Source organism: Typopeltis vanoorti, chromosome 3 (genome assembly GCF_054136105.1).
Source record: "Typopeltis vanoorti isolate ZY-2024b chromosome 3, IOZ_Tvanoo_1.0, whole genome shotgun sequence".
NCBI lineage: Eukaryota > Metazoa > Arthropoda > Arachnida > Uropygi > Thelyphonidae > Typopeltis > Typopeltis vanoorti.
This window is the reverse complement of record NC_143551.1, coordinates 142967342-142984332: the sequence shown is the minus strand read 5'-3', so window position 1 is coordinate 142984332 and position 16991 is coordinate 142967342. Positions and strand designations below refer to the sequence as shown.

Genomic DNA, 16991 nt, shown 5'->3' with positions numbered 1-16991 from the left:
GGCTCTAATTTCACCGCTGAGGTTATTGCAGCTTTGTAGACTGTTAGGGATAAAGAAACTGTTCACTACTCCCTATCATCCTCAAGGGAATGGAATGTGCGAGAGGATGAATAGAACGTTAAAGCACACTCTCCAAACTAGCAGATGATCGAGTGTCAGACTGAGACACCCATTTAGCACACACCCTGTTTGCATGTAGGACTGCTCTCCATGCTGCTATCAGGGAGGCCCAGCAGTCATACTTTATGGTTTCGAGCCATTGTTCCCAAATGACTTAAGAAATTCCAGAGTCAGCACAGGTTTCCCCAATATAGATGACTATCTGAACAACCTCATCAGGGAGAACAAAGTGGCATATGAGTTGGTAGTTGAGTCCAGCAACATCCGTTCACAATGTGCAAGATCGTATGCTAACAAGCTAAGAAGATACAAGGACTTAAAACTAGGAAATCTGGTCCTCCTAGAGCAAAATTCCAGCAATAAAAGTGGACACGTCGGGGAAAGACTATGGTTGTGCACTCAAACCGATTAAAACTGTACAAATGCAGGTCAAACAGACTAGTATGTTTGGGAGACTCGCTTGAAAACATATGGGGAAAAGGGGGAAATCCTCAGGTAGTAGGCAATTACTGGAGAAATAACGAGGTGGAGTCTACGGTGTGCTTGCGGAGGAGAAGAAACATCCAATGGAGGGAAGAACATTCCTCCTCGAATGACCTTTTTCTAACTACAACAGACATAGAAGATACTCTGGTATAAGCCATAGGGATAAGCAGGATCAGAGGGATGAAGAGAATTTGATTCATGAGGGAACTAAAGATTTAGCTCTGTCAAGATATGAATTGATACCCAGGTGAAATGGAAAGGTTTTCCCCAGAGAATTGAGGGATGTGTTGGAGAAAAAGTTTTGTTAAAATTTTTTTTAGAGAAAGGGGGGAACATTTGTTAGATCTTGAATGGGAGAATTTATTGAAAAATTAATTTATTCAAGACTTAACAAAGTCTAACATCTCAACAGGGAGAAACTTGTACTTGGGCAAAGAAAAGGATTATAAATAGAGCTATAAATACCTTAAATGTAGAATTATATTAGAAAGCTTGTTAATTCAAATCTAAGTAAAGATTTCCAGTTTGTAAAATGTAACTATAAAAGGGTATTCTATGTGAAATGAAATATTTATCAAGATGTAAACAAAAAGTCCAAAGTTCGCGGGAATGTTTGGCTAGAGGCATAAGCGTTTTCCCAGAAGACACTACGCAAGGAGACGCAGTATATCGCATCGTCTCATGGGCAAAGAAGACCAGTGCCGTGTGGAAGAACATAGCAGTAAAGAGGGTGCCAAGGTTGCAGAATAAAAGGGGTTTGCTCCCCTTTCTTAGCACTTTTTTTTTCCTGACCTTTCCGGGTGTTTTGCGTTGTTGGATGTTGGGTTTTTCCTCTCCTCCTGATGGATTCCGGATTGCCCTAAGATGTTAGATGTCGACACCCGCAGTTTCACCTCCCTGGCTAGCTATTTCCTCGGGACGGAATAGCTGAGCGCAACTGCCAAACCGCCAGCTCTGATGAGGACAAGCGTCAACGAAACCAGGCAAGTGTGGGCATATCGGCAGATGTACGATAAAGCCAAATAGGATGACCTCCATGAGTAACCACATGGATAAAAGCCAAACAGAGATGTTCTGACCCCAATTCAAGGTAGAAAGATCGGGCTGTGTAAGACGAAATATGAATTAAATGAAGGATCTGTTAATCTTCCTAAGAGCTGGTAATATACAGAAATTTAGAGTGAAGAAATTTTATATAGTTAGTGAGCAAGGACAATATATTATAAAACTCTTAGGTGATTATCGCTGACAGCAGTGGCTTAACTCCACTGAGCATTTTATTAGAGAAACTTGATAGATGAATTGTGACAGATATTTTATGTGAATGACTAACATAATTTAGAAGAGAATTGAATGAATGAAATTTAAGACTTGTAATTTGTGTATAATAATGCTTAATCTTATAGAAGGAACTAATGATAGTATCCAGTTGTGTTTTAGTTTAAATAGTTCTTTACTTTAGAATGACAGTAAATTGACTGAGTGTATAAATATAATAGGTATAACCTTAAGATTTCAATAAATGTGCTTTGTGTTTTACCTGACATTGGCCTGAGAATGAATTCAAACTACCACTCATAAAATCGGAACCTAAGCGGAGTAAAATAGATGTTTAAAAGCCACGATTGCAAACGATATTAAACATAGTTGATATTGAGAATTTTTGTACTAAGAGTAAGTGGTAGATTCTTCACCTCTGTATGTTATCTGAGAAAGTTTCCCCGTTTAAGAATTCCTTCTAACCTAAAGATATTGGCTGACGCAGCGTAGCAAATAAATTTGCCAGTATCTGATCGGGAGACAATCTCAGACAGTAATCACAAAGGATTTTTTCCTCAACAAGAGGTTAACCTCTTGTCCGAGTAATTGATACACTTGATTAATCTAGAAATCATCCAGATATATTAGATAGGGTTTCTATATCGTGTACTGAAGGCAAAATTTAGGTTTAGATCTTGAGAGTAGTTAGGACAAAGGAAAATGTTGATCTAAGTAAAGACAAAGTAGTATTAAATAAGAAATAAACCAAACAAAGCCACCGAATGGTGGCTTTGTTTGGTTTATTTGTGACGTAACACCCAGTGGCCATTCCTGGAAGTTGTGTAAGAATGTGTGTAGAAGGGTGTGAGGAGTGGAATTTTTACTTGGAGAATTGTGGGTAAATGAAGCACATGATGAGTATGTTGTGAATGCAGGAAGCGTTAAGGACTTTAAGGTTCAGCATGATAAATATGTTGTTGGTTGAATGAATCTCCCAGGATGATTGTGCTGACACCACGGAGAATGTAAAAGAAATAATAATATATTGGTAAGGTGGTCACTTTGCTTATCCTCTACTGGGAGGTTTTTTCAGTACTTCTTTATTTTTTCTTTGTTGGCTGTGGAAGCATGTTTGGTTTTGTTATAACTGAGTCTAAATTATTCCAAAGATCAGCAGAAGGTAAACTGATGGTCAATATTATTATTGTTATATAGGTATCTCCATGATGTCAGAAGCCACATTGCAGGAGATATATTATTGAAATACTAGCTATTATTCATACAATACCTGCCATACCTCTCTTTAAAGTTATTTACTGATGAAGGAAAGGATTTACGACCATTTCTGGTAATTCATTCCACTCATTCATCACATTCCAAGCAAAAAATCTAGTCCTAACACCCTTGTTAACCACACTCTTGGACGATTTCCATTGGTGATCCCCTCCTTATCCTCTTTCCCTTCCCAACCATGTACTAAAACACATCTTCTGTGTCACTCCTATAAAATCCCTTTAATAACTTATATGCTTCTTTTATATCTCCTCTTTTTTGCCTATCAGCTAGGTTTTGAAGACCACAGACTTGATCTGTTCTTGTAGGCATTGGTAGACTGTACAAAAGCCTTTGTACAGTCTACCAATATCACTTAATAGCCATTTCCCTTAAACCAACTCCATTGTTATTTAATTATAAAAAAAGTAAGCAAATTACTAAGAAAAGACCTACCCCTTCACAAAACCATGTTATCCCTTATAAGAGTATCACATTCCTTACCACCCAGTCCAGAATTCTGTCTTTCACCAGTTTCTTCAGTACCTTAACCATCACTCCTTAGATGCTGATTGGCCTATAATTTCCTACTTCTGTCTTGGAGCCCCCTTTATGCAGTGGGACATTTTGCCATCTTTCCACTCCATTGGCACCTTCCCAGTACTGAGGCTTAAATTAAACAGTTTGGTCAGAGAAGCTTATAATTCTCTTGCATATTCTTGTAATATATGGACTGATATGTCATTGAATCCTATGACTATGTTTGCATTGAAAGTCTGCAATATTTTAAGCACCTCTACTTTCTCAGCCTCTATTCTCCTATCAGTCATTGTCATATCTGGGATTGCAGCATTGCCACCTGGATGATACAACCCTGTAAAATGCTCACTTAGTAAATCAACTGTTTGATTTGCTTCGGTTACATCCCCACCATCAGAACTTCTTAAAGTCATCCTTTCATGGTCATTCCTCTTCTTTTCCACATAGCAAAAAAAAAAAAAAAAAAACCTCTAGGTTTCTTTTGGCTTCATCAGCCAGCATTTTTTCATAATTAGTTTTGGCCTTCCTTACTATACAGATCACTTTCTTTCCTGTGCCTTGTACTGCTCATGGATATTGTAATCACATTTTTCTTATTCCCTCCACAACTTTGTCTTTATCTGTAATGCTTGCTTAATGATGCTATTCATTCATTCTGGTATACATTCTGATATTTCTTTCTTCAAACACTCCTTAACCACTTCCCATGCACCACCAACATCTCTTCTCTCCAAATTCTTATGGCTTGGTACTGCTGAAAGCTGACTTCAGCTTGTCTTAATCACTTGCTTTGTAATTTCCCATATATCCCTTAATAGAAAATTCTGCATGTCTGGCAATCTCCCATGTCAGGACTACATGATCACTTTTCCCAAGCAGAGGCAGCATCGCTAGATTGGTTACGGTTAAGTTCTCTAATGCTGTGATCAGATCCAGCACTCTTGAAACTTGTATCCCCCTCCATTACATGATGCCCCAGATAATTATCTCTCGGAGCTGTATGAATTCCATTTCCTTCCCTACCTGGCCATTCCTCATGCTAATTTGCCAATGTATGTTGACTTCAATTTCCCTTATATCCCCTCTCCCTGGATTATGGCAGCATCCAATTACATCTTTTGACCTGTTGGCCTCTATCTCAAACCAGATAACCTCAAATGAACTGACCTCTGCATCCCTGTCACCCTGATGTTCCTCTACTCTTTTTGGCTTCATTTTCTTTGCTATCATTATCAAAACCCCTTTCCCATCCTGTTCCTTCGTCCTCCCTGAAGATGTCTTATCTTACTGTGAAGAAGTTTTGTAAGATTGACCATCAGTTTCAGAAAGGTGCAATCTTGTGCTGCTCATATGTTCTTTCAATAAGGCAACTTCTGTCCAGTGGTAAATTCTCAATGCCTGTTTGGAAGACTTAGCTACAATCCTAAGAATTCTGATATTACTCCATTATCTCAGCATCTTTTGAGAAATGTTAGTCTCTTACAAAATATTTTTGATTGATGTGTAACTTTTCAAAATTATTCACATCAGGCATAAGCTTGAAGCATAAACTCTGTGATCGGATTTCATTCCAAAGACTTCTAAAGAAGGAAGAAATGTTCTAATATAATGCCAGTATATAAACAATATAGAACAAATGATACCAAAAATAGATTTATTTAACAATCAAAAACTTTCGTGAAACAATTATAATTCACTTTATCAGGAGATAATAGTAAATAAAACAGAGTTCTCTTAAAGTAAAAATGCAAGATATATTCTTGTTTAATCCTTTATTCTATATAAGCAAACAAAGTTTGTATGTGAAGCATCTTCTTGACTAGATTACTTGTATATTACTAACTAGCCTGGCTGGACAAGTGGTTAGTGTATCCGCTCTCCAGCCAAAAGGCTGCGGGGTTCGAATCCCACCTTGGGCATGGATGTTTGTGATTGTCTATGAAAATACTAATGATAGTGGTGGTGGGCAGTAGATGACATTGGTGATCATGATGGTACTTGCCGTTCATTGTAGTTGGTGGACTGAGTGGTGGAGACAGACAGTTGCAGAGGAGGTGCCCTTTCTCAATGAGTCTTTGGACTCCTTGGAGGTGTCACGTAATAATAATGATGATGATGATTTCATATTAATTGCCTTAATATTCCATAATGCAAAGCACACATCCTTTTGGGCGTGTATAATGCTATACATTATGAGAAGGGTCCTTACCCAGACCGGTTTTGACCTTTGTTGAAGTAATATTAAAGAGCAGCGTGGTACCTCTCTCTAAAAACTTGAGTGATCTTGTAGATCACTCTTAAATCTCAATGAGTGACCCACAAGGATCACTCCTCAACTTGTCAAAATCTCATTGGTAACTCTACTCAATGATGACAGACAAAACCTACCAGCTAGAAGCAGAACTTCTCTACTCTCTGCAATCAAGTCCAAAGACAAACATTATTAACAATTGGAGCCAGACCCAGAAGAGATACCAAAGTTGAAATAGTGCATAAGTCATAATTTTCCACATATTCAAGTAGAGAAAAGGGTGTAACACATGAGTGTCAAACTCATGGCCCAGCCAAACGTTTGCCAATGAAAGTGATTACTACATATAGCCATGTTGCATGCATTTCCTTTACATGCAGGCGAACCATTTCCCCCCACTATTTCTCCCAGCCAATTATATACCTACTGTCACGTGCCAGTGCCACGCCCATGTCTAGTCATCAGTCTTGTTTGAACTGACTTGTTTGGTGTGCATAACAGGAAATATTTCGCTTTCGGTGAACAAGAAAAATAAGTTTATTTACGTTACGCTTATTAATTTGTGCAGTTGTTTAGTGTCTGGTAAGTTGATGTTCAAGAAAAAAATCAGTTTTTATTAAAATATTCAGCATGTCTCTATCGAAACCAAGTGATAGTAATAAATGAAAAATTGCTGACGAACATCGAAATTTCCAAGAAAAGTGGGAATTGGAGTATTTTTGCTGTGAAGTAAAAAATAAAATAATCTGCTTAATATCTAATAATGTTATCAGTGTACCAAAGTTATACAACATAAATCAAAATATGATAATTACAAAGGATTAATGAGACAAGAAAAGTTGAAAAAGCTCAAGTCAGGACTGAAAAAAAACCAATAGTTCATGTTTATTAAAGTATCATCAGAAAGTTAAGTGGCAGTGCATGCAAGCTACGTCTTGTTGGAGTTGATAGCTAAACACTTGAAATCTTTTACTGAAGGTGATTTCATTAAGGAATGTCTAATTAAAGCTGCAGAAATTATTTGTTCTGAAAATATGAAGGCTTTTCAAACAATCTCTTTGTCTTGAAATACAGTTGCGGAAAGAATTACTGATTTGGCCGGCAATTTAAGTGTTCAGATCAAAGCAAAATCATCTAGTTTCGAAGCTTTTTCCATTGCCTGACGAGAATACGGACATTGGGGGCGTAGCTCAATTAGCTGTGTTTCTTCGTGCTTGCGAAACGGATTTCAACATTTTGAGGAATTATTTTAACTAGTACTAATGCATAACACTAGTACAGGACAAGATATATTTAATCGTGTTTTTGAACTTCTGCAAAAATACAATCTACTTCTGTCAGAATTAACTTCTGTAGCTACAGATGGAGCTCCTTCTATGACCAGAAAAAACAATGGTTTCATGGCATTACTGAAAAAAAAAAACAAAGTGAAATTTATGACAGATCAAAGATTCATCATACGCATTACATTATACATCAAGAAGTCTAAGGTTTATGCCAACAAGCCCACGACCACCCACGCCTTGAAGGAGGAAATTGAGCACTGTATCAACGAAATTCAGCCACACTTATGCAAAACGGTCGTGGAAAATTTCGACAAAAGAGTGCATATGTGCCAGCAAAGCCGTGGAGGCCATTTACCCGATATGCTATTCCATGCATAACCCTATACTGTATACTTTATGAATCAATAAGAAATTACAATTTTTAATTAAAAACCTGTGTTTTCTATCAAAATTACTTCTTGCGTGAATTTTGGGACACCCTGTAGATATAAGATATTCTTCAACTTCCTTGTTATCCAGACAAGGATATGATGAAAATATCATATCCTTGTCTGGATGAAATATGCATGTGATGAAAATATCATCGACATGCAATAGATACACTTTAGGTTGGTCATGTTCTGTGGGAGAGAAACTCCAAGGCTTGTTTCTAAAACGACTCCATGAACAAGTTTACTAGCATTAGTAACAATAAAGAGCCTATTGCTAGTTCCTCTTTCTGTTTGTAGAATTTGTTCTTGGAATTTGAAGAAGTTGTTGTTAATACAGTACTTTAAGCCTTCACATCCAGAGGAAATAGATTTTGAAGTAACTATATTGTTTCTGCTCTGGGTACATTAATGAATAGATTGGCGATGTCTAGACCACAAGTAGGTCATTTGGTTCGTTTCTTAAATCTTTTGTATATTCATGAAAATGTGTCATATTTCTTACATTTTGCACAACTAATAAGTGCTCACATAGACAAGACAAATTCTTTTATAAAAAATGCAGTTCATATTCTCTACGTGAACTAGATTTTCATTTAGCTTGATCATTGTCTATATTGTGATTATGCATAACCTCAAAAACTTAGAACAGTCATTCTCATTACTTTTCAGGTTAAAAAATCATGAAAATTCAAAGAAACATAAGGAAAACATACTTTTATTAAAGGAAGAAATGGAAGAGGATGAAAAATTATTCCAAGAAAGTATTTCTTGTACCAGTTTAGAATTTGATGGCAATAGAGAAACATTTATAAATGTATTAGAAAATGACTCTGACATAGTTGTAAATTGTGATCAGGGAACTGAATCAAAACCATGGTAAGATAGTCATAATTTATATATATATAGTAATCTACTATTTATCTGACCTTCAAAACAGTGATCCTCAGTTTCAGATGTAGTCAAACAATCCTTGAAATTGTACTTTTCTGCATTACATGAATGTTTCTGTTCAGTGAGATTGAATTTTATTACCTTTTTTTTTTTTTTTTTTGCTACCCACTTAGCACTGGCTGTCACCCTTCATATATTATTATTAATATTCCAGGATCCCATGGAGTCACACACTCATCTAGGTGGACCCTTTTGTCATACACACAGCTCATTATACCACACCTTAAACACATTCAAATTCTCTGCAGGCATCACACTCTCAGGCAGATACCAATCATTTACAACTCTCCATGCAAAAAACCTGCTTCTCATTCCCCTGCTCACACCCTTCCAGGGATAACTTCTTGTCCTCCCCCATCTCCCACCATTTTATGAATCTTCAATATTAATCCTATAACAAACCCTTACTATCTTGTATGTCTCTGTCATATTGCCCCTCTTCCTCCTATTCGCTAGAACATGAAAATTGCATCGTCTCAACCTTTCTTCATATTTAACATTCCAGAGATCAGAAACTGTTTGGGTCATTTGCCTCTGGACCTCCTCCAACATCTCTCTCTCTCTCTCTCTCTCTCTTCATCCTTTTGAAAACCAGGTGACAAAATCTGTGCACAGTAGTCCATATGTGACCTAATCAGAGCTTTAAACAGTGGAACCAGAATCTCCTTACTTCTACAAGTCAGTGTCCTCTGCATCATTCCCAGAATTTGTTGTGTTGTCCCCACAATTTTGGCAATATGTCCTCTAAATTTCATATCCTTATCCACCATCACCCCAAGATCTCTTATTTCCTCCACCTCCAACAATATATCCCCCACCAAGAGTAAATTCTACATCCCATTTCCGATTTTAAAACCTTACATTTCATAACATTGAACTGGCATCCCCCACTCCTGTTCTCATTCACTCAGTCTATTCAAATTTTCTGTTAAGGCCACAACATCTGCTCCACTACTCATGGTTCACATCAACTTTGCATCATTTACAACTGAATATCCCCATTCTAATCTTCCCCAATATCATTAACATACAGGTTAGACAGCAATGGCCATTAAAACAGACCCCTGAGGTATACTACTAGTGATTTTCCTCTTCTGGGTTATTGCTTCCTTGCACAACTTGTTGATACCTATCAGACAGCCAATCTCCAATCCAATGCACTAGTCTAGTATCCAGCCCCATGCAGTAAACATGCAGTAATCTATCAAAAGCCTTTGCAAAGTCTAAGTATTCTACTGTGTATCTATCTCCCACATCTAATGCTATTGTCACCTTATTGTAATAAGTAGATTACTAAAACATGACCTCCCTTAGCAAATCCATGCTATCCATCAAAGATAATACCACTGTTATCAACCCAATTCTGGATCCTAATTCTCACCAGCCTTTCCAAACCTTTAACTACAGCACCTGACAGACAGATTAGTCTATAATTTGATGCTTGACTTCTGTCACTTCCTTTATGAAGCAGTACAATCTTGCCTTCCTTCCACTACTTGGAACGTGACCCAGTGTAAGACTCATATTAAACAAATATACCAAAGCAGATGCCAACTCCCTGGAACATACCTTCAAAATATGTGGTGATATATCATGTAGTCCTGCAGTCTTATTAACATTAAATTTGCTTAATTCCCCATATACCTCTCCTCACTCACAGTCAGCCTCTCCTCCTCATCATTCACTCCTCTCAAATTTTCCATGATGTCACATTCACAAGGATGAAAGACCTTTATGAACTGCTCATTAAATATCTCAACTATATCCTCTGCAGCAGTTCTCCTTGTACCATTTTCTCCAAGCAGTGCCATTCTACCATAACCATAAGCATTCTTATTTTTGTTGGCTACATATCGAAAAAATGTGTAGTTGTGTGCTAAACTGCAAAGAAACGAGTAATGTAACAGAAAAAAAAATCATAACGTTGTCATTAAAGAAAAAATTAATTAATTTTAAAAAAAATTTGTCACTTTTTCTTCTGAACAACATTCTAACAGATGTAATTCCAAAGAAAAAGTGATTTTTATATAGTGGTTAATAATAAAATAAAATTTTTTGCTTAAATGTTATGATATATTATGCCATAGCTATATATTGGTAACTTTGGTTTGCCCTTATTTAACTGCATTAATGTTTATTCTCCATTTCATTAATCTTCCTCTTTATATCGCAGATTCTCTCATTTTTTTGCTCTTAGTCAGCTTTGAAATATCTTTATTCTGACTTTTTAAAGCAACAGCAAAGATTACAAGCATTTATATGTACGATCTTTTATTTTTGTGCACTATGTTGCATGAAGAAATTTTATACTATCTACTTGACTTGCTGAATAATCTAGTTTTGTTCTGCCTTTCTGAAAGATTTCAGTAACTCACAAATTAAGGCATCAATACATACTGCCAATTTCTGCCTTTTGTATGTAAAAAATTAAAAGACATATCCTGTTAATTGTCTATATGTGTAAAGTTTAGCAAATTTGTCCTTTCCTTCATGCTTGCACAGTGATCAGAATACATTAAGAAAATTATGGAACCAACTACCACGTAACCAACATGGTAGTTGGTTCCATAATTTTCTCAATGTACAGTAAAACCCCGAAGTTACGCGGTAGGTGTGATCAACAAAAAGCACGTAAGTCGAATTCGCATAACTCGGGGTATAATTTTGCATATAATTTATATATACAAACATACAATTGGGACCAAAGGTTTACAAAAACACCTATATTTTTTAAGAAATATAATCATAATTGTAGTTTTTCGTACATAAAAAAAGAAAGTTATTTTGATGTCGATGGTTTCATAAAATCTAAATGACGGCATAATGTCTTTTTCTTGTCATGCAAAATTTCTTCGTAGCAAGCTAATGATTTTTTTATTCCTTGCCTTTTGCCTTGTGGCTACAGTTCTTTCCTCGTTAGAATCTATGTCCTCCAAAATCTGTAAACCTTTCTTTTATGATTGTTCTTACTGTGGATTCCTGTAGATCGAACTTCTTTGCTAGCTCACAAATTTTCATTCCGCCTTCAAAATCCTTAGTAATGTTGAATTTTGTTTCCAAAGTCAATGTTTTTCTTTTCTTGCTAGCTGTAGAAGAATCGGACTTGCTTCTTTTGGATGACATTATTATTTTTTATATGATAAAATTTTTATCAAGAATATAACATTAAACAATCGCAAGGTTTGTAGACTATAAAAATCATGTATGAATGGTGACCGTGTAAAACACATCAGTGCTTGTCAACAGCATGTGCGACACTGGCAAATGCAATGCAGCCAGCACCTGAAAGATACGACTAGTGGTGAAGCGGGACGGGAATACGTACATATAAGAAACCGCGTAAGTTGGGGTACGACTGTATTTAGCAAATTTATGTTTATGATTAATTCATTTAGGCTGCATATTTTTTTAAATATTCAAGGTGCATGTGTATCATTCATTCATTCTTGACTAACTAACATAATTTCTCTGAATGTTATTTTTCATGTACTTCAATTTTTTTCCTCTCTGTGCATTATTTGAATTTTGTACGCATAGTGTAACTTTTACCACATACCATGTTCATATTCTGCATTTCACCTTATTGTAAGGTGAAAAAAAAAGTCTGTTTTTTTTTTTAGTTTGCTTTGCATTTTGTTTTTCTATTATTTATACTTATAAAAACAGCATATGGATATGTATGAGGTGTGACAATTTAATTCCCGGAACAGCAGTGTACTGTCGCCTGTGTGGTGATTTCGTTGGAGTCACGTGAGTAATACATGTTTGTACATCTTTTAACTAATGCATGTGTAAACCTCAAGCCAATAGAGCCATTTGGGAGTTAGCTATTGCAAAAACAATAGAGATCTGCATGTAAACTCTGGTGTAAAAATCTGTGATCGAAATTTGGAGCAGCATGTTCAAATTTTGTGTGAAAATTGGCAAAACTGCTACTTAAACGTTGGAGCTGTTGAAAGTGGCGTATGGTGTGGATGCTCTGAAAAAGTCAAGTGTCTTTGAGTGGCATAAGAGATTCAGAAGTGGGTGAGATGTGAACGACAACTCTAAAAGTGAGCAGCCAAAAACAAAATGACGGATGCAAATGTGAACATAATGTGATTAATGGCTGATGAATTGCAAATGAAACAGGATAATTTTAACTGAAGAATTGGGTATGTGAAAGATTTCTGCAAAGTTTGTGCTTCAGATCTTGACAGACAAAGAGAAGCAGCATTGGGTTCAAGTTGCAAATGATCTTTCTGCAAATAAGCACATGTTTCCGAGAGTAATTACGAGTGATGAAACCTGGTGCTTCCAGTACAATCCTAAAACAAAACGCCAGAGCATGCAGTAGAAAACCCTGAGTTCGCCATGTCTAAAAAAAGCACGCATGTCACATTCACAGTTCAAGACCCATGCTGATTTGTTTCTTTGATCACAAGGGGATAGTGCATTATGAATTCATTGAACAGGGACAAATGGTCAACCAACAATGCTTTTAGAAGTGCTGAAAATATTACAAGATTCTATTTGGAGAAAAAGACCTGAATTGTGGCTTGACAAGTGGATCATCCATTACGACAATGCACCAATCCTTAGTGCGTTCATCGTGAGAGTTTCTGGCCAAAAATTCAATTAACGAATTAGGTCATCCTGCTTATTCATCCGACTTGGCTCCTATGATTTCTAGCTGTTTCCAAAATTAAAGACTGCGCTAAAAGGATGAAGATTTTCTGACATTGCTGATATCCAGCATTGATAAAGGAACTCAAGCGTATTCTGGAAAAAGAGTTCCAGGCCTATTTCCAAAAATGGGATAGCATATACTTACTAGCTCATGTGTCAATCATAGCGAAGTTGACAACATTAACAATATTAAAGTTCAAAGGAACAATTGTAAAGGTTTGTGTGCAGATTATTTTAAAAAAAATGATTATGAACAAGTAATAGTAATCGCCTCCCAAAACTTGGAGACGGACTTACAATAAGAGCAGATCCCTCTAGACTAGTAAAAATTGGGACTGTTATTCTTTGATAACAGCAGAATAGTGAGCAATGATATTAAACTGTAAGAGATATATTACTTCTTGATTATTCAAGTTAGTGTTTACCTAAACTCCTTTTCAGCAACAGAAAAATCACCAATTTGGCTCCATCATCTTAAGGAAAATGGTTTGTGTGTTTGTGTACTCGCACTCAGTAGATATGCACCATAGTTAACACCTCTATTACAAAATATGCTCTACTGAACTATAGAAAACTCTTGGCCCCAGTCTCATAGAACTAATGTTGTTTTAAGCTCACTATTACTAACAGTATATGCCCAAAACCTTCACTGTAGCAAACTGAATTTCTTAGCAAATGATATCACAATCACTAGAGAAAGAAAATGGCAAGAGTCATACATTGATGATAGGACGGTGTTTATATTTATATATGGCAGGAATCATACATAAACAATGGAAATCATGGAAAAGACAACAAAGGAAAGGGTGGGAAATTGTTCATAGATAACAGAATACAAAGGATTGGTATAATGTGTTGGAGGTGTAATGGAGTATTGACAGAACTAAGAAAAGGATTAAAAACTAATTTTAATGCTTCCAGTATTTCATCACGATCACTGAGACATCTTCAGGGATTACGAATAACACTTGTAACACCCACACAAAGACATCACAGTACTTGATGAAACACCTGGGTGACTCTAAAGTCCTGTCTATGTGATGCACCCTCTCTACACATTTATAGGTGGCCTAGGATGTAAACTGGGACCTCTGACGATTATTGCTTCCCAAATTTTGGGAAGTTTTATGCATCCGTATTTCTTTAAATTAGGTTGATTTCTGAGTGCATCTGCAGATTCCAAAAACAGTCTTTCCTTTTTAAATTTACTGTAGTGGAACATGGAGATTTTCTTCCAGAAGATCCTGTGAGTGGTATCCAAAACAGGCAGCCCTCGGTTTACGCCTCACTTCAGTTCCTGAAAAAAACGGGCATAAAACAAATCGGCGAAAAACAAACCCAATTTTAATGGGAGGTACAAAGTTATGTTCCGTGCAGTCAAAAAATATGCACATGAAGTATGTGTAACATTAGTATATTTAAAGCTTTGATAATACATATATATATTTGTGAAAATAAAATTATTAATAACGAAAACAAAACAAAATTATATAAAAAATATGAAACTCTGAAAAGATATTACATATTTCTATGTTGAAGTTCTTGGTTTTGGATCACCTGCATTTTTTTTGAAAAAGTATCCAGTGTTAACTGCCTAGATTTTCTTTTTCTTTCTTTAAGGAGTTCAGTGTAAGATCGAATAGATGCGATTACACTCCTTTTTACGTTTGCACTCTGTTCCCAGTCGTGGTCCATTTCACAGAGTTCATCAGTCAATGTCTCTATGCTTGCAAGGATATGCTGTAAATCAGCTGTTTTTATCTCTCTCAGAGGACCTTCTTCGTTTTCTTTCTCCTCCTTTGGATGTTGACTTAATTGTTTGGCTAATTCTTTTAAGTCTTCATTGGAAAGCAATTTATAATGGCTCTCTAAGACTTCTGTCACATCTGCAGCTGCAATATCGTTAATATCGTCCAATCTCACCTCTCGTGCAAGCTTGGTAACATCTTCAATAACATTCTCCTCTTGCTCTAATTCCTCGAAGTCATGCATAAATGCTGGAAGAAGTTTTCACCATGCTCCTTTTAAACACTTTGCTGACACTTCTTTCCAAGCTGCCTTCATGTTATTAATGCCCTTCAAAATATCGAATGACCGCCAGTAGTCTTTAATAGTTTTTCCTGAAGTGTCCAAGACTCTTACCATTTCCATAAATGTTATATGGAGGTAATAGGATATGAAGATTGATATAATAGCCTGATCCATTGGTTGCAAAAGCGATATTGTGTTTGGGGGCTTGTAAACCATCTTGACATCCAATGGTGTTCTTACTTCAGCAAGGTTATGAGGATGTCCAGAGGCATTATCCAAGGGAAGCAATGCCTTGGCTGGCAAATCATTTTCTTTACAGAAACGAAGCACGGTAGGACAAAATTAATTTGTGTACCAATCTATAAAAATGTCTTATGTAACCCAAGCTTTCTTGTTCCATTTCCAGTCGACTGGCAGCATGGGTTTTAGACCCTTGAAGGTACGTGGTCTCTGTGAATGGTACACCAACATTGGTTTAAGCTTCAAAGTTCCAGAGACATTTGCACCCAACAGAAGCGTAAGTCTATCTTTTGCAGCTTTAAAACCTGGAGCGGAATTTTCTTCACAGGAAATGAAGGTGCATGATGGCAATTTTTTTCAGCAGAGCCCAGTCTCATCAAGATAAAAAAATGAGATCAGGAGGATAATTTCCTTGTTCTACACAGTCTTGAAATTCTTTAGGAAAAGCAGCTGCTGCCAGAACATCTGCACTTGCCACCTCACCACATAATTTGACACTATGACACTTACTTCGAGACTTAAATCTCATGAACTTAAATCTAAATAACATGAACTTAAATCTCTTTGCTTCCTAAAAATGCGTCTTCGCCTCCATCTGTCTTTTTAAGATCCTCAAAAATTGTTTTTGCTTTCTCAGTTATAGCCTGCATCAGAGGAATGTTTTTCTGATTCAAGTCATCCACCCATGATAATAATTTTTCCATTTTTTCATGAAATTTACTCCTGCTATAACCTACATGTTTTGCATTTAGTACTGCCATAGATTATTGTGCAGACTGTTTTATTCTATCTGCATTTTTCATAATTGTAGTAACAGTCAATGGAGGTAAGTTCATACTTCTACAGATATTAACACATGTCTGTCCAGCTTCTTTTCAAGTGTGACTGATTTCCTTGCCTTCTTAACACCAAGTTCTGCTAACTTTTCTGCACTTCTTTTATCAGGCATGGTATGTAATTACATACCTTATCAATTTAAATACGTATGTATGTAAAAAAAAAATTAAATAGAACAATTAGGTAGATTCAACAGTAAAACTAGATTTACCAAGCTACTATGTCATAGTAGATTTTTGTAAACACTCGAACACTAGAGTGCCTGCGGGCATCGTTTCTCAGTTAAACACTACAGTAAGAAAGCACGTGCAGGCATCCAGCGTTATTGTGAATCGGTGTAAATTGAACCTTCATAAACCGAGGGCTGCCTGTACATGGTCTGCATGACTATAGTGATTGCAGATGCAAGATTTGGTTCATTTAAATGGATGGTGGCTGATCTACCTGTCTGTCTGAAGTATACTCCAGGTGCTAAGAGAGGTGAGAACTGATCTTTGGTAGAATGGATAAGGGTAGCAAGTTTCTCGTGGGGCTTAAAAGCTGTCTAGAGGTTGTACTTTTTTAAAGACCTGGTCATTTTTTCTGATGTGCCCTAGATGTAGATGGCAATGGCATTTC

At 36.4% G+C, this 16991-nt stretch overlaps 1 protein-coding gene across 2 annotated transcripts in view; it reads left to right on the top strand.

Annotated features, from left to right (window-relative positions):
* Nucleotides 1–16991, top strand: part of LOC150108623 (dnaJ homolog subfamily C member 21) — a 308358-nt gene that overhangs the window by 251343 nt on the left and 40024 nt on the right. For both annotated transcript variants that reach the window (XM_090416082.1, XM_090416083.1), the window contains one exon: nt 8316–8522. In XM_090416082.1, the coding sequence (XP_090272208.1) occupies nt 8316–8522 (207 nt within the window). The remainder of the gene's footprint in view (nt 1–8315; nt 8523–16991) is intronic.